The sequence below is a fragment of the Sprattus sprattus genome, assembly GCF_963457725.1.
Source record: "Sprattus sprattus genome assembly, chromosome: 16".
Lineage (NCBI taxonomy): Eukaryota > Metazoa > Chordata > Actinopteri > Clupeiformes > Clupeidae > Sprattus > Sprattus sprattus.
Genome location: NC_137914.1, coordinates 2,602,142 through 2,619,641, shown reverse-complemented (window position 1 = coordinate 2,619,641; position 17,500 = coordinate 2,602,142). Strand labels below are relative to the sequence as shown.

The window sequence follows — 17,500 nt, the reverse complement described above, 5'->3', positions numbered from 1 at the left end:
TGTGATGTGATGTGATGTGATGTGATGTGATGTGATTGGCAGCTGTGGCCTACTGGTTAGGGTTTCTGGCTGGTAACCGGAGGGTGGCCGGCTCCATCCCCGACCAGTAGGAAAAATGTGGGTGGGGAAGTGGTAGACCACTGCTCTCCCATGCCCACATCCACGGCTGAGGTGCCCTTGAGCAAGGCACCTAACCCCAATCACTGCTCCCCGGACGCTCAAAAGCAGCTCACTGCTCCGGGTTAGTGTGCTTCACTGTGTGTATCACTACCCTGGATGGTTAAAATGCAGAGACTAAATTCAGAGTGTGTGTTTGTCACTATCTCTGCTGTAAAACAGTCACTAGTCACTAGGGCTCATTTCCATTTCCATTGTCTCACGGTGTATGTGTTGTAGGTGGGGTCCAACACCATGGACAACCCGCTACTGAAATACTGCGCCAAAGAGTACTTCTTCAAGGCCTCCCTATGCCACTTCATCGTGGATGAGCTCAACGCCAAGGTCAGCAGAAGCTTAGCGTAAAAACCACATGTTTTTTTTCTGTCTCTGTTTCTTCTGAGGTCTAAACTTATCCAGATGGCTTTCAGCTGAAGCAGTGCTGCTTTGTCCATTATAAAGAGTTAGTCTGAATGAGTTGCTGGCAGGCTTTTAGTTAGGATTTTTTGAGGGGGGGTCCATTTTGTAATTGAAACTAAAGCGACGAAGCCCCAGTGACCCAGCAAAACTAGGGGGTCCCCCATAAGATTTTTTTTTTAAATAACCTCTTAAATAGTGTCCTCTAGTGGGTTTTAGGAAGAGAAATTAACAAATTTAGATTTATTATATGGCATAAACATATTGAAGACATCTGCTGACATTTTGATTATTATAAAGAGTTAGTCTGAATGAGTTGCTGGAGTACCTCAGTGAAAGAGTTTTGTGTTGTGTTCTTTTGTGCTGTCCACTATAGTTGGCCGTAGAGAAGTACGAGGAGATGTTTCCTGCTTTCTCAGACTCAAGAGAGTGCAAGCTTGTCAAGGTTGGTACAGACACTCAATGGCTTATGAGGTGCTTGGTGTGTGTGTGCTTGGTGTTTGTGTGTGTGTGCGTGCGTGCTTGTGTGCGTGCGTGCGTGCGCAAATAAAAAATACTACATGCAAACAAAGGACAGTCACCTCATGAAGTGGCTGGTGGATTGAGTGACTAGAGAAGTTGAGTTTTTATATTAGGGAAACAATTTGGATTGGGTTGTTTACATTTTTCTTCACATCTTTGTTATCAGGTGTGATAGCTGTATTTTCCACATTTAAGTTAAGGTATACTGCATAGATTAGCTACACATTGTAGACTTGTTTTGTATTTGAAAAGCATGGTGTGCACATTTGCAATTCGTGAAGAATTTATAAATCCCATTCTGTTTGTTTGCAAATTGTGGGGTATTTGTGCACTAAATTGATCCCATTCAATGAATAGAAAATCAATTTGTGATTGTCAGACGCATCATGGTGGTTAGGTAGGCTAATCAAATTATTCTATTTCTATGAGGATGAGCGTAATCTATCAGTAACATCAGAGTCTGGCATTAATGATCAATGATACTGCGTGTGTGCGTGTGTGTGTGTGTGTGTGTGTGTGTGTGTGTGTGTAAATGAAAAATGTTGAGACTTTCATCTCTGACTGCCGTGTAAAGGCCTGCTGCTAACTGTAGACACAACTCCTACAGAAACTTCTGGATGCCCACGAGGAGCAGAACAGCGAAGCCTTCACAGAAGCCGTGAGTCTTGTTTGTCTTTCCTCCAGTCTCTCGTATCTAGGGCAATAATTCGTGTCTAAAGCAATAATTCACGGGGCGACAGTGGTACAGGAGGTAGAGAAGTCGTTTAGTAATCAGAAGGTTGCTAGTTCGATTCCCTGTCGACGTGTCCTTCAGCAAGACATTGAACCCCCAAGTGCTCCTGATGTGCAGTGTGCCTTCAGTGTATAATGTAAAAATTGAAAGTCGCTTTGGATAAAAGCGTCTGCTAAATGTAAATGTAATACCATTTCATTACCTGCATGGCTCACCTGTGTTGGCACACACAACACACCCATTGTAACAGCCAGCGTTATTGCAGGTAAGAGAGTTTTGGTGTGGCTAACTTAACACTACTGCTGTGTGTGTGTGTGTGTGTGTGTGTGTGTGTGTGTGTGTCTGTGTGTCTGTGTGTGACTGTGTCTGTGTCTGTGTGTGTGTGTGTGTGTGTGTGTGTGTGTGTCTCTCTCCAGGTGAAAGAGTTTGACACCATCTCTCGTCTGGACCAGTGGCTCACCACGATGCTGCTGCGCATCAAGAAGACCATCCAGGGTGACGAGGGCGATCTCAAATGAGACGGAGAGAACAGCACAGTCCTGCATCACAGCATGACACCCCCCCCCCCCCCCCCCCCCCCCTGTCCCCATCCCTCTTTAAACCCAGTCACCCCCCTACACACACACACACACACACACATACACACTTATTTTTTGTGCAAAGGACAGTTTTGGTTCAGCCCCCTATCCAGTATGAGCCAGTTATGAATGCTGCAAACCACAAAGAGGATAATGTATAAATGCCCACTGAAACGATACATTCATTCTGTCATACCAAATAAAGATGGCGATGACGACGTATGACATGATTGTAATCTGTGCATCCCATAACATCTTGGCATCCCTCAAGCAACAGAGCTTCATGAAGCATCGACGTCGATTCTACCTGTTTCCTTTCGTTTACTTCTTAACACCTTCCAAATCTGCTCTCCCAGGACACATTCAGCATGTGGTTTAATGTGGTTCTGTGGTTCCAGATCGGGTCTAGAGTGGGTTCTGCGGGCCCCAGTGGTGGATGCTTGCCCTGGGAGTTATCAGCGCTGTACGCTGTTGTCTGAATAGTATTTCCCCTTAGAGCATGACCAGGTGTCTACACTTCACTTTTTATTTCAAACAACAGTTTCTTCACAACATTTTCTTTTTTTTCTTTAACTTTAAAGGTGCAATATGCGATTTTATTTTATATCTACCAAATCTGGCTCTAGTATTTATTTTAAGTAAACGTTGAAAAGAGGATGGTTGCCAATGTCTTCATGCTGTCTTATTGCGCTTCTTTGGTCCGGATGATTCGGGTTAGGAAAGAGAGGCAACGACACAGAGGGTGGGTAGTTCAGAGACACAGGATGCAGGGGAAGGTTGCATATTTTTAATTACGCCTTCAGAATGACGATCATTTTAGGCCTAGAAACAAAACAAACCAGTACTACATATTGCACCTCTAAAAGTCAGCTGTTTCTGCTTCTCTGTTAAGCATGTTGTTCATAGTCTGTGAGAACCACAGTGTGAAATGGATTAATGAGAAACGAATAGAATAGGTAATCCTCACTTTCACTCCTATTTCTGACGTCTATCCTAAACCAGCCTGCACACGCATGTTAGCGAGCATCGCACTCCGCAGCCAAATACGCTAGCTCACATCACTCACTGAAGTCCACCAACGAAAGAGTGAATCCTTCACATCTTTCATTTTACAGAGCAAAAAATAATTTAAAAAAACTTGTCATTTTTAATATTTTACGTAATTGACGGTAGTGTCGTCTTACTTTTGTACGGTTCTCAATACAACAATATTACATGAGATTTGTTTCTTCTCCTAAAAATATTTCTTATAAGGGTAAAAGATCTAAATACTTTTCTTTGATCTGCCAGAAGTTTCCAAGGCTAAAGACTGAGAAATGGGTGTGCTTCCCTGAGTCCGTGTGATTTGTGTGTCTATAGTGTTGTGTATGCATAATTCTCGGATAGCGTAGTGCATTTCTGCCACTGCTCGTTACCAGACAGAGCATGTCATTTTGTGTCGAGTCTTGTGTGGTTTTACATGTTGTGAGACGTACCAGGGTTTTACTGTTGATGCATCCTCCGCCCTGGAGGCAGGCTACGTGCTTATCAAGGTTTCTGTCAAAGTAGTGATCTTTATTAGCCATAGTCATGTCTTACGTACGAATGTACAATAAAAACATATCCCAAACATGACACTGTGTTTGACTGAATGTCTTTCAACTACACACCCTACGGTCACTGAGGTTAATTTTAAGGCAGATCTCACTCTATTTATCTATCTAGAAAGATATAGATTTATATAGAGAGCGTGGGAGAGAGAGACACACACACACATTCACAACACGTAGGCAACTTGTTGATTCTGTACTGTCGATTTGTACTATAACAGTGGCAGTAAACAGAACATTTGAAAACTGTACAAACAACACAACAACATTCCTTGTGTGTCCCTGAACATCACCCTACCTAGGCCAAATTAATCTCTGAAAAAGAATCAGTAACTTCAGAAGCATAATAAAGCCCTTCTTCTTGTGCTATTGCCAATGTGTAAGGAAGGGGGAAAAACGAATCACTGTACTATTTAACATTTCATTCATTTTAGTTTCTGTGAGGGTACAAAGACTGAATATAAATACATCAGGTTATAGGTTTGTAATGAGTGGTTTAAATCTTTATAAAGCCAAACATTCTTCTAATGAAATATGTGTGATAGTGTGACACTGATATACACTCTGACAGTTACTTTTTAAGGATCATATCCTCGCCATGCATGGTTAAGGCCGAGAAATGTATAGACACAAGAAAAGGACATCAATATCAGTCCCATAATGCTGTTTCCTTGGTAGCCTTTTTCTTTGTGTGTCTGTTATTAAGGCTGATAGCACAAATAGAGACATGATTGGAGTAGAAATTAACTATAACATCGTAGTCAGTCTAGTCTGATTGAAACCGCTACTCACCACAAAAAAACCCACCCTATAGCATCATACTTGACTAGATGTGTGTGTGAGTATGTGTGTGTGTGTGTGTGTGTGTGTATGTGTGTATGTGTATGTGTGTGTGTGTGTGTTCAACACTGATTGAGAGAGCAGAAAGTATGATTCCCTTGACGGGGTCAGCACAGTCTGGTGCCGTGAAGCAAAAACGAGCTACATTCTCCTCCATGTTGGGCTCCGTGGCTGTTTCCATGGCTACTTGGAGATGACACATGACGTTATAATAACCATGGCTTCCATGTCATCCGCGGTCTCGGCTGTCTGTCTGTCCTCCTCCGTCCACAGCCAACTGCTAGACGCCCGAGTCCCCTGCGTCCGCCTCCACTACCAGCTCCGCCCCCCCCACCCCCACCGTCACACACTGAATCTCCCCAGCCTCCATGGCCGCCTCCAGGGTCGGCGTTGAAACTGTGACCGTCCCCGGAGCCAAAATGGCCGCCGGGCCACCAGTTGGCGTTGTTTGGGTCTGTGTCTGAGCCAGAATGGCGTCCGACACGGACACAGGCACCGTAACCGTAGCAGCAGCAGAGGAGGAGGAGGAGGAGGAAACGGCATGTGAGACAGAGATGGGGAGGGAGAGGGGTACCGTGACCGGAGCGCCGTCGGCCATCGTCACCAGAGGCTGGAGCTGCGTGCCTGCCGGCATTTCGGTCTGGATGACCGTGAAGCCGCTCAGCGCGCCGTGGCTCACCAGGGTGATGGTGCCATGGCTGGCCCACTCGGCTGAGATCGTCACAGGCTCACCATCCACCTGGGCCTGCACCTGGACCCCTTGGGTCTTGGGGGGCTCCTGGGTGTGGGGGGGCTCCTCTTTCGGGGCGGCCTTGTCCCTTTTGGCTGCGGGGGCCCTGGGCTTCTTGCCCCCCGTGTCCTCTACGTTGTCCTTCAGCACCATCAGGAAGTTCCTCCACGGCGTCTCCTTGTCGTGCGTCTGAGGAGCACATTAAGAAATCCCACGCGTCAAATTCCATACATTAGCACGCGCACTCTACACAGCTCAACTGCCTCTGAATAAACGTGTGCTTTTTATGGGTAGACACCATGTGTGTGTGTGGGGGGGGGAATATTTTACTCAGCGTGGTGTGGGGGGGGTAAATATTTTACTCAGCGTGGGGTGGGGGGGGGGGTGGGGGGTAAATATCATACTCATCAGGGTGTGAGGGGGTAAATGGGAGTTGCCCCGCATCATGAGGTGGGGTAGTAAATGATCAAATAAGTGCTAAGAGACACGAGTTGTCTTTGGGGTAAACAGGAGGTAATATGAGTTGACCCATAGCGAGGGGTGGTAGTATGAGTTGCCCCATGGCGAGGGGTGGTAATATGAGTTGCCCCATAGTGAGGGGTGGAGAGAGAGAGAGAGGGAGGGAGGGAGAGAGAGAGGGAGAGGGAGGGAGGAAGAGAAAGAGAGAGGGAGAGAGAGAGGGAGAGGGAGGGAGGAAGAGAAAGAGAGAGGGAGAGAGAGAGGGAGAGGGAGGGAGGAAGAGAAAGAGAGAGGGAGAGAGAGAGGGAGAGGGAGGGAGGGAGAGAGAGAGGGAGAGGGAGGGAGGAAGAGAAAGAGAGAGGGAGAGAGAGAGGGAGAGAGGAAGAGAAAGAGAGAGGGAGAGAGAGAGGGAGAGGGAGGGAGGAAGAGAAAGAGAGAGGGAGAGAGGGAGAGGGAAGGATGGAGAGGGAGAGAAAGAGAGAGGGAGGGAGAGAAAGAGAGAGGGAGGGAGGGAGAGAGAGAGAGAGAGAGTGCTTTCAGGCAGCCGTCATGGTGCCCCTCACCATGGCATGCCGACGCAGGGTGGACTTGTCGGTGAAGGTGCGGTTGCAGAGGGTGCACATGTATGGCTTCTCTCCGGTGTGGATGCGCTGGTGCCTCTGGAGGGCGTTCAGCTGGGTGAACTTCTTCTCACAGTCCGTGCAGTGGTATGGCCGTTCACCTGCGCGAACACACACACACACACACACACACACACACACACACACACACACACACACACACACACACACACACACACACACACACACACACACACACTTTACTGGATGTACACAAACACACATCAATGAGCCATGGACGCACGCCAAGCTCACTCCGAGCACTAAGGGCTAATGGTGCTGACACATGCCAACAGCACATCCTATGAGTACCATTACAGCAGTATCTTCCCCTGGATTGGCCCCTATAATATGATGACAGGGGGGCCAGATGCCACAGGAGACCCCAGAGGGTCGTATGGTCATAGAGGTGGAACATGTGTGAGTGTCCGAGTTAAGGGCTGAATGTGTGAGTGTGTGTGTGTGTGTGTGTGTGTGTGTGTGTGTGTGTGTGTGTGTGTGTGTGTTTTCATGTGCTGGTGTAGGGAGTTCCTCAGGGCGAAGGCTCTCTTACAGATGTCACACTTGTATGTGTACGTGTGGGTTGGTGTGTAGTTGAGTGTGTGTGTGTGTGTGTGTGTGTGTATGTATGTGTGTTTACCTGTGTGTGACGTTTTCATGTGCTGGTGTAGGGAGTTCCTCAGGGCGAAGGCTCTCTCACAGATGTCTCACGCGTGTGTGTGTGTGTGTGTGTGTGTGTGTGTGAGTTGGTGTGTGTGTGTGTGTGCGTGGGGTTACCTGTGTGTGTTTTCATGTGCTGGTGAAGGGAGTTCCTCTGGGCGAAGGCTCTCTCACAGATGTCTCACGTGTGTGTGTGTGTGTGTGTGTGTGTGTGTGTGTGTGTGTGTGTGTGTGTGTGTGTGTGTGTGTGTGTGTGTGTGTGTGTGTGTGTGTGTGTGTGCGTGGGGTTACCTGTGTGTGTTTTCATGTGCTGGTGTAGGGAGTTCCTCTGGGCGAAAGCTCTCTCACAGATGTCTCACGTGTGTGTGTGTGTGAGTTGGTGTGTGTGTGTGTGTGTGCGTGGGGTTACCTGTGTGTGTTTTCATGTGCTGGTGAAGGGAGTTCCTCTGGGCGAAGGCTCTCTCACAGATGTCACACTTGTGTGTGTGCGTGTGAGTTGGTGTGTGTGTGTGTGTGTGTGTGTGTGTGTGTGTGTGTGTGTGTGTGTGGGTTACCTGTGTGTGTTTTCATGTGCTGGTGAAGGGAGTTCCTCTGGGCGAAGGCTCTCTCACAGATGTCTCACGTGTGTGTGTGTGTGTGTGTGTGTGTGTGTGTGTGTGCGTGGGGTTACCTGTGTGTGTTTTCATGTGCTGGTGAAGGGAGTTCCTCTGGGCGAAGGCTCTCTCACAGATGTCTAACGTGTGTGTGTGTGTGTGTGTGTGTGTGTGTGTGTGTGTGTGCGTGGGGTTACCTGTGTGTGTTTTCATGTGCTGGTGAAGGGAGTTCCTCTGGGCGAAGGCTCTCTCACAGATGTCACACTTGTAAGGCCTGGAGCCTGAGTGGATCCTGGCATGGTGCTTCAGGTACTCTTTAGAGGCAAAGCTCTTCCCACAGCTCTCACACATGAAGGGCTTCTCACCTACACACACACACACACACACACACACACACACACACACACACACACACACACACACACACACATACACACACACAACTGTGTCAGAGCTCAAATGGTTTACCCCAAGACACCAAGGACCAAAACACACCTCAAACATCACTATACAACAAGTATAACTGTGTAACACTGCTTATTGTAAGTCAGTGTGTGATATGTTTATACCTGTGTGACCACGCTTATTGTAAGCCGTAGTGTGTGATATACCTGTGTGACCACGCTTATTGTAAGCCGTAGTGTGTTATGTGTATACCTGTGTGACCACGCTTATTGTAGACCGGAGTGTGTTATGTGTATACCTGTGTGACAGCGCTTGTGGTAAGCCGGAGTGTGTTATGCGTATACCTGTGTGACACTGCTTATTGTAAGCCAGAGTGTGATATGTGTATACCTGTGTGACCACGCTTATTGTAGACCAGAGTGTGTTATGTGTATACCTGTGTGACAGCACTTGTGGTAAGCCGGAGTGTGTTATGTGTATACCTGTGTGACAGCATTTGTGGTAAGCCGGAGTGTGTTATGTGTATACCTGTGTGACAGCATTTGTGGTAAGCCGGAGTGTGTTATGTGTATACCTGTGTGACACTGCTTATTGTAAGCCGTAGTGTGTGTTATGTGTATACCTGTGTGACACTGCTAATTGTAAGCCGTAGTGTGTGTTATGCGTATACCTGTGTGACACTGCTAATTGTAAGCCGTAGTGTGTGTTATGTGTATACCTGTGTGACAGCGCTTGTGGTAAGCCGGAGTGTGTTATGTGTATACCTGTGTGACAGCGCTTGTGGTAAGCCGGAGTGTGTTATGTGTATACCTGTGTGACAGCGCTTGTGGTAAGCCGGAGTGTGTTATGTGTATACCTGTGTGACAGCGCTTGTGGTAAGCCGGAGTGTGTTATGTGTATACCTGTGTGACAGCGCTTGTGGTAAGCCGGAGTGTGTTATGTGTATACCTGTGTGACAGCGCTTGTGGTAAGCCAGCATATGGTTCTGGGTGAACCTGGAGTCACACTGGTCGCAGGCAAAAGGCTTCTCCCCTGTATGAATCCTGTTTGAGCATCACAGACACAACGTGACAAGAGACAAAAATGACCATATGACTACACAACCTGGACATTAGACAGAACACAACTACAATCCATTGTTGATCTCTGTCAGGAGTCTCTATCCAAAGACACTGAAGGATATGATTGGCTGGGAGTGGTAAACAACAAAGGATATGATTGGCTGGGAGTGGTAAACAACAAAGGATATGATTGGCTGGGAGTGGTAAACATCAAAGGAAATGATTGGCTGGGACTGTGTGGCTGTGAAATGGGGTATGTACAACCATATGATTGGGTGGAAGGGATGCAAGTAGGGTTGTGTTGTTGTTGTGTCTCTGTACTGTGTCTCACCTGCGATGCGTCTTGAGAGCGGAGCTCTGTGAGAACTTGGCGCCGCACTCTAGGCATCCGTAGGGCCGCTGTCCCGTGTGCGTGCGCTCGTGGAGCGTGAGCGCCGTGCGCGAGCTCAGGGCCTTGCCACAGACGGGGCAGTGGTGGCGCTCGCTGCCACCCTCGTGCACCTGTGGGATAGAAATGTATGTTTCTCATTGAATGAATTACCATAGTATAACATGAATTGAATTGGTAACTTAGTGTGGCCATGTATTCTGTTTGACCTGTTGTGTAAGGTCCCAGGGCTTTGGGGGTAAGGGGATCCTATGTAAATATTCTTATCTCTGGGGAGGCAAGGTGACTACAGTGCATTAGTCCGAGGGAGGGGTTTTAGGTATAAGAGATGGGTTTGCCCAGAGATGTGTGGGCATTGTTGTTGGACATTTCATGAACATGGATTGCTTGTAACAATGCTCCCGATATCGTTAAATAAATCTGCAGTACCACTCCAGTTGTCTGTAAGTCATTTTGACCACACTGGACACACCTTTAAAATATACACAAGCTCTACACAGTAGTCTTTCTCTTTCTCTCTTTCTCCCTCTCTTTCCCTTTCTCTTTCTATCCCTCTCTCTCTCTCACACACACACACACACACACACACACACACACACACGCACACACACACACACACGCACACACACACACACACACAGACACACACAAACACACACACACACACACACACACACACACACACACACACACACACACACACACACACACACACTGCTCAGCATTAGGCCGACAGTGGCCTACACAGAAACACACATTCAAACACATTTCAGACACAGTCAGTGGTCTACACACTCACACTCACATGCACACACACACACACACACACACACACACCTGCCGACGGTGGCGCTTCACGTCCTTCTTGCGCTTGAAGGCCTTGGTGCAGACGTCGCAGGGGAAGAGGCGCTCCTCGCTGTGGACGTGGCGCTCGTGGATCTTCAGGTTGCAGCGGTTGGCGAAGGTCTGCTGGCACGTGGCGCACTGGTACGTCACCTCGGGCTGCTCGCCGTGGCTCTGGCGCACGTGCTTCAGGAAGCTCTTCTCGTACAGGAAGGGCCGGTCGCACTTCTCGCACTGGAACGCCACACGCGGCGGCACCCTGCCCTCTTTAGCCGCCTCCGCCTCCTCTTCCACTTCCCCCTCCCCTTCCACGCCCTTGTCAGGTCGGAAGTCTGCGTCCTGGGGGTCATCCTGGAGGTCGTGGTCAGAAGAGGAGGAGGAGGACTCGCTGTCGCTGCCTGAAGACTGGCTTGCAAGCGTGCCATCGTCATTCGGTTCCATGCCCAACACTGCCCCTGCAATCTCTGGACCCTCCTCCCCATCCTTGGGTTTTTCACTTGACCCCTCACTGGCTTTGGGTCTCCCTCTCCGGGCGCGCTTGGCTTTGGGGAGGCGTATCGGATCCTTGCGGCTAGCAAGCCTGTTGCTAAGTCTCCTGCCTGGTGCCTTGCCCTTCTTCTCTGTTGACTTTTCCAACTCTTTTGAGGCCTGAGGATCTTTGCTCACTGCTTGTTTGCTTTGAGTTGGTCTTCTACCTCGTCGCTTGGGAGGAGGGACCTCATTGGAAGCATCCGTTTCAGCCAGGCCATCTGGAACCACTGTCTCTGTGTCATTAACCACTACCAGGTCACTCACCGCCTTGCAGGCGTCAACAAGGTCAACGCAGTCTAGTAACTCTGCCATTTTAGATATGTTGTCTACCATTGACCTTGCTACATCAACTTGACCAGTGTAAACGTACTGCAGGAACGCATCGAACGCGACGGTGGGCACGTCGAACAACTGCGCTTTTTTGACAGGCTCGTCAGCCAGAAAGATGCTTTTAAAGTATCCGCTGGACGCCGCTAGTACCACTCGGTGAGCCTCAAAATCCTTTATCTCACCCTGGTAGTCCACCTGCACGGTAATGTCACAAAGATGTCCCATAATTCTCAGCTGGTGCATGGCCTCCAATAGGGTCAGGTGGTGGGACAGTGATATGATCGGTAACCGGTCATCGTTCATGGTTCCGCCAGTCCTGCTGGAGTACAACAAAAATGACACTCAACTGAGGTTGATTTTAGCCATGGTTCTATTGTGACATTTAAGTTGGGTGAAGGATGCATTTACTTCAGTTTTTTAACAACTTGTTTTTTTTACTAATGCTGTTGTATTTTAACAACAGAACCAGTTCTGCACAGTGGAAGACACATCCGCACGCCAGCATACTGCTGAAGGCCGTGTGTATGAAAGTGACGTGTGTAACGAGCCATTTGTTTAAAAATGAACGTGTAAGGTTTAAATAAAATGTCATCTAGAGTTAACTTAGCCTACTTCAACAGCACGAACAACATTGGGATTGATCATTCTTGATATACATGTTGTCTGATATATAACAAAAGGTAAAATATTGAACATGTTATTTCTACTGGAAATCGCTGTGAGAAAAGCTAACTAAGGTCTGTGCAGTTACTAAGTGGGCTATTTTGAAAGTGGGCCCACTGGTATTGTTCCTGGCAGGTCAACGTTAACTAACACCAAGTTGTCAGCTAACTTGGCTATCTAGATTAGCCGATTACGTCGTAGAAGGTTAATATCGTAGGTTACTGTCGAGCTAACATCAGCTCCTACCATTCATTTCCATCCATCAACCCTAACCCACGTCTGGTTTATTTACTACGCAACGTTAGCCTGTAAACAGTGTATGTTCCATCTGGAATTGTTCTGCATTAGCTAACGTTACAAAGCTACCCAGCTAGCTGATGCAAGCTAGACGACAAAGGTTAACTTCAACATCAGCTTAGTGTTTCACACAAATGCTATAAGTGTTCATAAATGCATCTGAAGGCACAGAGCAACCAGGATAGGTGAGACGATGCACCAATTTTAGCAGAACGCTGTTAGGTTAATATTCTTACCGTAAGCTCGGTAAAATGGCAGCACCTTACTATTGCAGGGAGACCGCGACGAAAGTATTTCCTGTAAAAATTGCACCCAGAGTTCCTTTCTTAGTCGGCGTCCATGTTGGATTTGAGAGAGTGCAGGGTGTGTGGCTAACGTTAGCATGTCATAATTTAGCTCTGTGATAATTTGGGGGCCTGTCACAACCATAGATGTCTATGGTCACAACAACACGAGTCCAGTGTTGCTAGAATTATTACAAGATAAAAAGATTTCAAAGGAGAATGAGTCTAACAATGAACCACATACAGTTGTTATAATTTTGCCACAAATGCACTCCTGAATCCATTAACTATCCATCTCCAAAATGTTAAAGCAACCTATAAACTATCTTGTAATCCCAAAAAAATGTGTCAGTGATGAGATTTTGTCAAGGAAATTAATAATTTCTTCAGTCTTACATCTGTCTAAATTTGCTAGGTCTGATTATGTCATGTTTAGTATAGCAATTCATGGTTGTAGTAACACCTCAAATATTCAGCAGATAGCCCACTTTAAAGTGACTTACAAAACATAAGAAAAACATTAGATATATATATAAAAAAATTGAAAATTAAGTAATAGGCATATTGAAAACTATGATAATATTAAGTATGCCTTCAAACAAATGAACTAATTAGATGAATGTTTAAAAAGATGAGAACACACATTCTGAAATCAAGCAGATTTTTGTGGAGTTATCCGGGGGTAAGGAAAAGTACAGTTGAGCACCATCTGCATGACAGTGATAGGAGAACCAATAGGAACGGATGATCTTACCTAGGTAAGTGGTGGTAATAGAAAATAAGAGGGGTCCAAGAACCAATCCTTGAGGTATACCACTGGAGTGGTGAGATTTTGACACGATTTTGCTCTTAAAACCAGGCTGCTTAGGGTCCAGCAAATTATTAAAGAGCTATTTACTCCAAATTTGAGGATGATAAGATTTAAGTCAACAGGAGAGCCTTTTAGAGCCTTACAAATGACCGTCGTCTTCTTTTAACCAAACCTTAACCAGAGATGATACGCACCAATGGTCACCAAAAGACAGAATGTCTTCGGCAAGGTACCATGGTCGTGAGAGGCTGTTCCTGAGACAGAGACAGGTTAGTTTTCTCCTGATTGTCTTGTCTTGTCGATCTCCAGTTGGAGTGGGCCTGCCGCTGGTCTGCCTTTAGAGTGATTAAACAGGACCTGCCGCTGGTCTGCCTTTAGAGTGATTAAACAGGACCTGCCATTGGTCTCCTATTAGAGCAGACCTGGGCAAAGTGCGGCCCCAGGGCCATTTGCAGCCCCCTGGCTGTCCCTGAGCGGCCCTCAGAGGTCAATGGTAAATTAGGAATCAGACGTTAAACGATAAAACTTGATATTAGTATTAATTTGTATACGTATACTATTGCATTGCAAGCTTGCTCTTGTGTGTGTGTGTGTATGTGCCATGTGTATTGGTCGTCTGGGCACACCTTTAATACTGCAAAAACATGCACATTTTTCATGCTGAATTGAGTTCAGCCTATTTGTCCGGCCCTCCACAACAGTCGCACTATCTCATGTGGCCACTAGGGGAAATTAATTAACCCACCCCTGCATTAGAGGGATTAAACACAGGACCTGCCAATTATTACAGTTTTTTACAATTGCTAAAACACTAAAACCCATTGGCTGAACAAAGTTCTCAGTTGCCTGAACTCATGAACCTAATTGGGCAGTCTGTTGTCAATACCTTTATGATTTGACAGCAGTGTTTGATTTTGAGCACAGGTAAAACTGTTTTGAGGTGAAAGTTTCATTTGGCAAGAGGATTCAGAGGTTTTGTAAATAGTGCTTGAAGATGAGGTTTTGTGTTTAGAGTTTAGAGAAAATGAGTGACTGTTTCAAGAATGTGTTTTAGCAATTGTAAAAAACTGTAACGTGTTTGTGTGTGTGTATGTGTGTGTGAGAGAGAGAGAGAGAGAAAGAAAGAGACAGGGACAGAGAGAGAGAGAAAGGGAAAGAGAGCAAGAGAGAGATAGAGAGCGAGAGAGGATGTGTTTGAGGGCGTGTGCATGTGTAAGCCAGTCCAAGTGAATGTCTGTGTTTTGCTAAGCTAAGCTGTAGGCAGCTGTACTGTACGACACTATATACATGGCAGTGGTGGTCCTCAATTATAGACAAGAATAAATGCCTCATAGTAAACAAGCCTGCCTAAAACTCTTGAGTCATAAGTGGGTCATAAAATCAAAACAAATGATGACACAGAAGGATTACATTTTAAAAGTGCTTTATATGAGCATGATTATGAAGCATATTATTTCATATGACATCATGAGCAGTTGAGCAGTGTGTTTCCTTCAAAGAGGAAAGAGCAGGAAGCCACTGAAGGTGCTGAAGTTATTAGGATTATCATAGAGATATTTGCCTACAGGGAGTCGCATGTTAACTACATCTCCTACCTCCAGCTGCAGAGTCACACCACTGGAGAGATACATGCGACTCTGGTCTTCATACTCATCCAAATACATGACCTGCTTTCCATTCTTAACCATCAAGATGGCCATCCAACGTAAGTAGCTGTCATCCATGACTGTGAATCTGAAGTAGTAGACTCCTTTTACTGGAGCTGTGAAGAAGCCGGTCATGTTGCTGTAGGCCTGTCCAACATTGGTGATAATTTTAGTGAAGACCAAGTTCAGATCAGTATTCCCAGGTTGTATGTTTCCTGAGTCAGTCAGAGCTGCTGAGAATGCCACCTTGGGTTTCTCTGTGATCTCTTTCTCCAGATTCATAACTTCAGTCTCAGTGGCTGCCAGTTGGGTCTTCACTGCTGCCAGCTCTGCCTCTTGTGCTGCGTGTTCCATATTGAGTTTCTCCACCTCAGTCTCACTAGCAGACAGTCTGGTTTCCACTTGGGCTTCACCAGTGTCCACCCTTGTCTTCAGCACTACCAGTTCTGCCTCTTGTGCTGCTTGTTCCTTGATCAGGTTCATCACTTCAGTCTTAATAGTGATCAGGTTTGTGTGTTGTGCTGCATTGTCTTTCTGCACGTGCTCCATGTTAGTCTCAGTGGCTGCCAGTCTCTCAGCAACTGACCTCAGATCAGTTGTTTGTGCGGCAGCTTCCTTCCTCAGATTCACCACCTCAGTTTCACTTGCAGCCAGTCTGGTCTTCACAGCTGTCAGCTCTGCCTCTTGGACTAAACTGTCCTTGATCAGGTTCATCATTTCAGTCTTCACAGCTGTCAGCTCTGCATCATTTTCAGCCTCTATTTTGTTCAGCAGATCTTTGGTGTTTCGTAGATCATCCTGAGTGAAGCTCAGAGTCACTCTCAGCTCCACTACCATGTCTCTGAGTTCCCTGAGCTCAGCATAGATGTCCACCTGGTTAGTGACTGCAGCGATCCCAGTGCTCTGGCTCTCTGTGTGAACTTCAGTCTGGGTGCTCTGAGTCTGAGATCCACACATAGAGAGCAGCAGCACCAGCAGTGTGATGACAGCCCTCATCTTTGACATTACTCCCTCTCTGATACACAGTAGTTTTGTTGTAGCAGTAGTACTTTATGCAGTAGTAGCAGTAGTAGTAGTTGTAGAAGGTTGTTAGTCTCTCTCCTGAGACACCGTCTTTTATATCAGTTACTCATTATGTAAGAATGACGTTTTGAGGTTAAATAAAGTCCAGGTATATGTGGTTATCAGTATTGTGGGAAAATACCAACCTGTCACCCATAATGTAGGACAGGTGGGCTTCTTATTCTGTTCATCTGAGGCTGCAATGTCATACCAGAGAGGAGGGAAGTCACTACAAAGATATATGCTTAAAAAGACATTGTTTAGAAGGAACAGCAGAGGGCTTCAAAACGGCAAGCCAACGGCCAAATCCACAGGGTACCATTGGTATGTGTCAGAGCGTTATCAGACAAAACACTTCACTATCCTACTTTGGCCTTGGACACTGGAAAAAAATGGAAGTCGACAAATACGATGTTCTTTATGGACATTTACAAATTATGTAATCATGGAAAAGTGTACACCTGTTACAGACCACACAGGGGAAAAAATCGGCCTTATCCTTTTGTAACCCCACTCTGCTATTTTTTTACCATTAGTTCCCACCCCACCTCCCCATCCAAAGAAAGGCACTACTGGTATGTGTAAGAACTAGTGCTGTCAGTTTAACGCGTTATTAACGGCGTTAACGCAAGCCCATTTTAACGCCGTTCATTTTTTTATCGCGCTATTAATGCTTTGTAAATAAATACAAAATGTTGCACTATCCTTGTTTATCTGAAGGGAATGATCCATAAAACCATGCTTGATCTGCCCAGATTTGATTTGATATAAAGCAAGAGCTCTGATCAAACCAAATAAATATGTTTAAATGAAAAAAAATATAAGTTTAACTGATAAAATGAAAATTGTGGCCGATGTAGCTGTTGACTGTTGGCCAGACACACACTTACACCACATGTGCGCACACACATACACACAAACATAATATGAGATAAGTGTGGAATCACAAAGTCTACTTAATACTACTTTAATAAGTTCATCTTTATTGCTGAAAGACTGAATGGTCCCAACATTACCATGTCTCGCACCGAACACAAGACCTGAAAATTCCTGGAAATCTCTCTGTCATGCCTTTGGCTACCGCATGGGGGCACTGTTTCACACAAATACAGACCGTTCTCCTGGGGCACTCCCACAGACGTTCATTCATAAGAAAGTACAGAGAGCAGGCAGCCTCTCCCCTGGGTCTCCTTCAGTGGTCTGAAACAAGGCTGCACAGCTCAGCGGCTGTATTTTTAACCTTGTCGTAAATTTTAGTCTTTGAAACATCGGATATGCCTCA

At 46.3% G+C, this 17,500-nt stretch overlaps 2 protein-coding genes across 5 annotated transcripts in view; one reads left to right on the top strand and one right to left on the bottom strand.

Moving 5' to 3' along the window:
• napbb (N-ethylmaleimide-sensitive factor attachment protein, beta b) overlaps positions 1–2,370 on the top strand; it is a gene marked incomplete at its 5' end in the record, with an annotated part of 15,825 nt that extends 13,455 nt beyond the window's left edge. For all 3 annotated transcript variants that reach the window (XM_080853242.1, XM_080853244.1, XM_080853243.1), the window contains 4 exons: positions 397–501; positions 950–1,018; positions 1,703–1,753; positions 2,245–2,370. In XM_080853242.1, coding sequence (XP_080709368.1) covers positions 397–501; positions 950–1,018; positions 1,703–1,753; positions 2,245–2,346 — 327 coding nt within the window. In that variant the 3' untranslated portion in view covers positions 2,347–2,370. The remainder of the gene's footprint in view (positions 1–396; positions 502–949; positions 1,019–1,702; positions 1,754–2,244) is intronic.
• Positions 2,371–2,496: 126 nt separating this feature from the next.
• gzf1 (GDNF-inducible zinc finger protein 1) lies at positions 2,497–12,768 on the bottom strand. Of its 2 annotated transcripts, none has more exons than XM_080853409.1 (7): positions 12,652–12,768; positions 10,589–11,774; positions 9,695–9,864; positions 9,251–9,345; positions 8,095–8,262; positions 6,588–6,745; positions 2,497–5,754 (listed from the first exon to the last, which is right to left on the bottom strand). In XM_080853409.1, the coding sequence occupies exons 2-7, from the start codon at positions 11,756–11,758 to the stop codon at positions 5,116–5,118; spliced, it is 2,400 nt and encodes a 799-aa protein (XP_080709535.1). In that variant the 5' UTR covers positions 11,759–11,774; positions 12,652–12,768; the 3' UTR covers positions 2,497–5,115. The 2 variants fall into 2 exon arrangements, with proteins under 2 accessions (XP_080709535.1, XP_080709536.1); XM_080853410.1 differs by having other exon boundaries at positions 10,589–11,771; positions 12,652–12,766.
• Between the last annotated feature and the right edge of the window lie 4,732 nt (positions 12,769–17,500).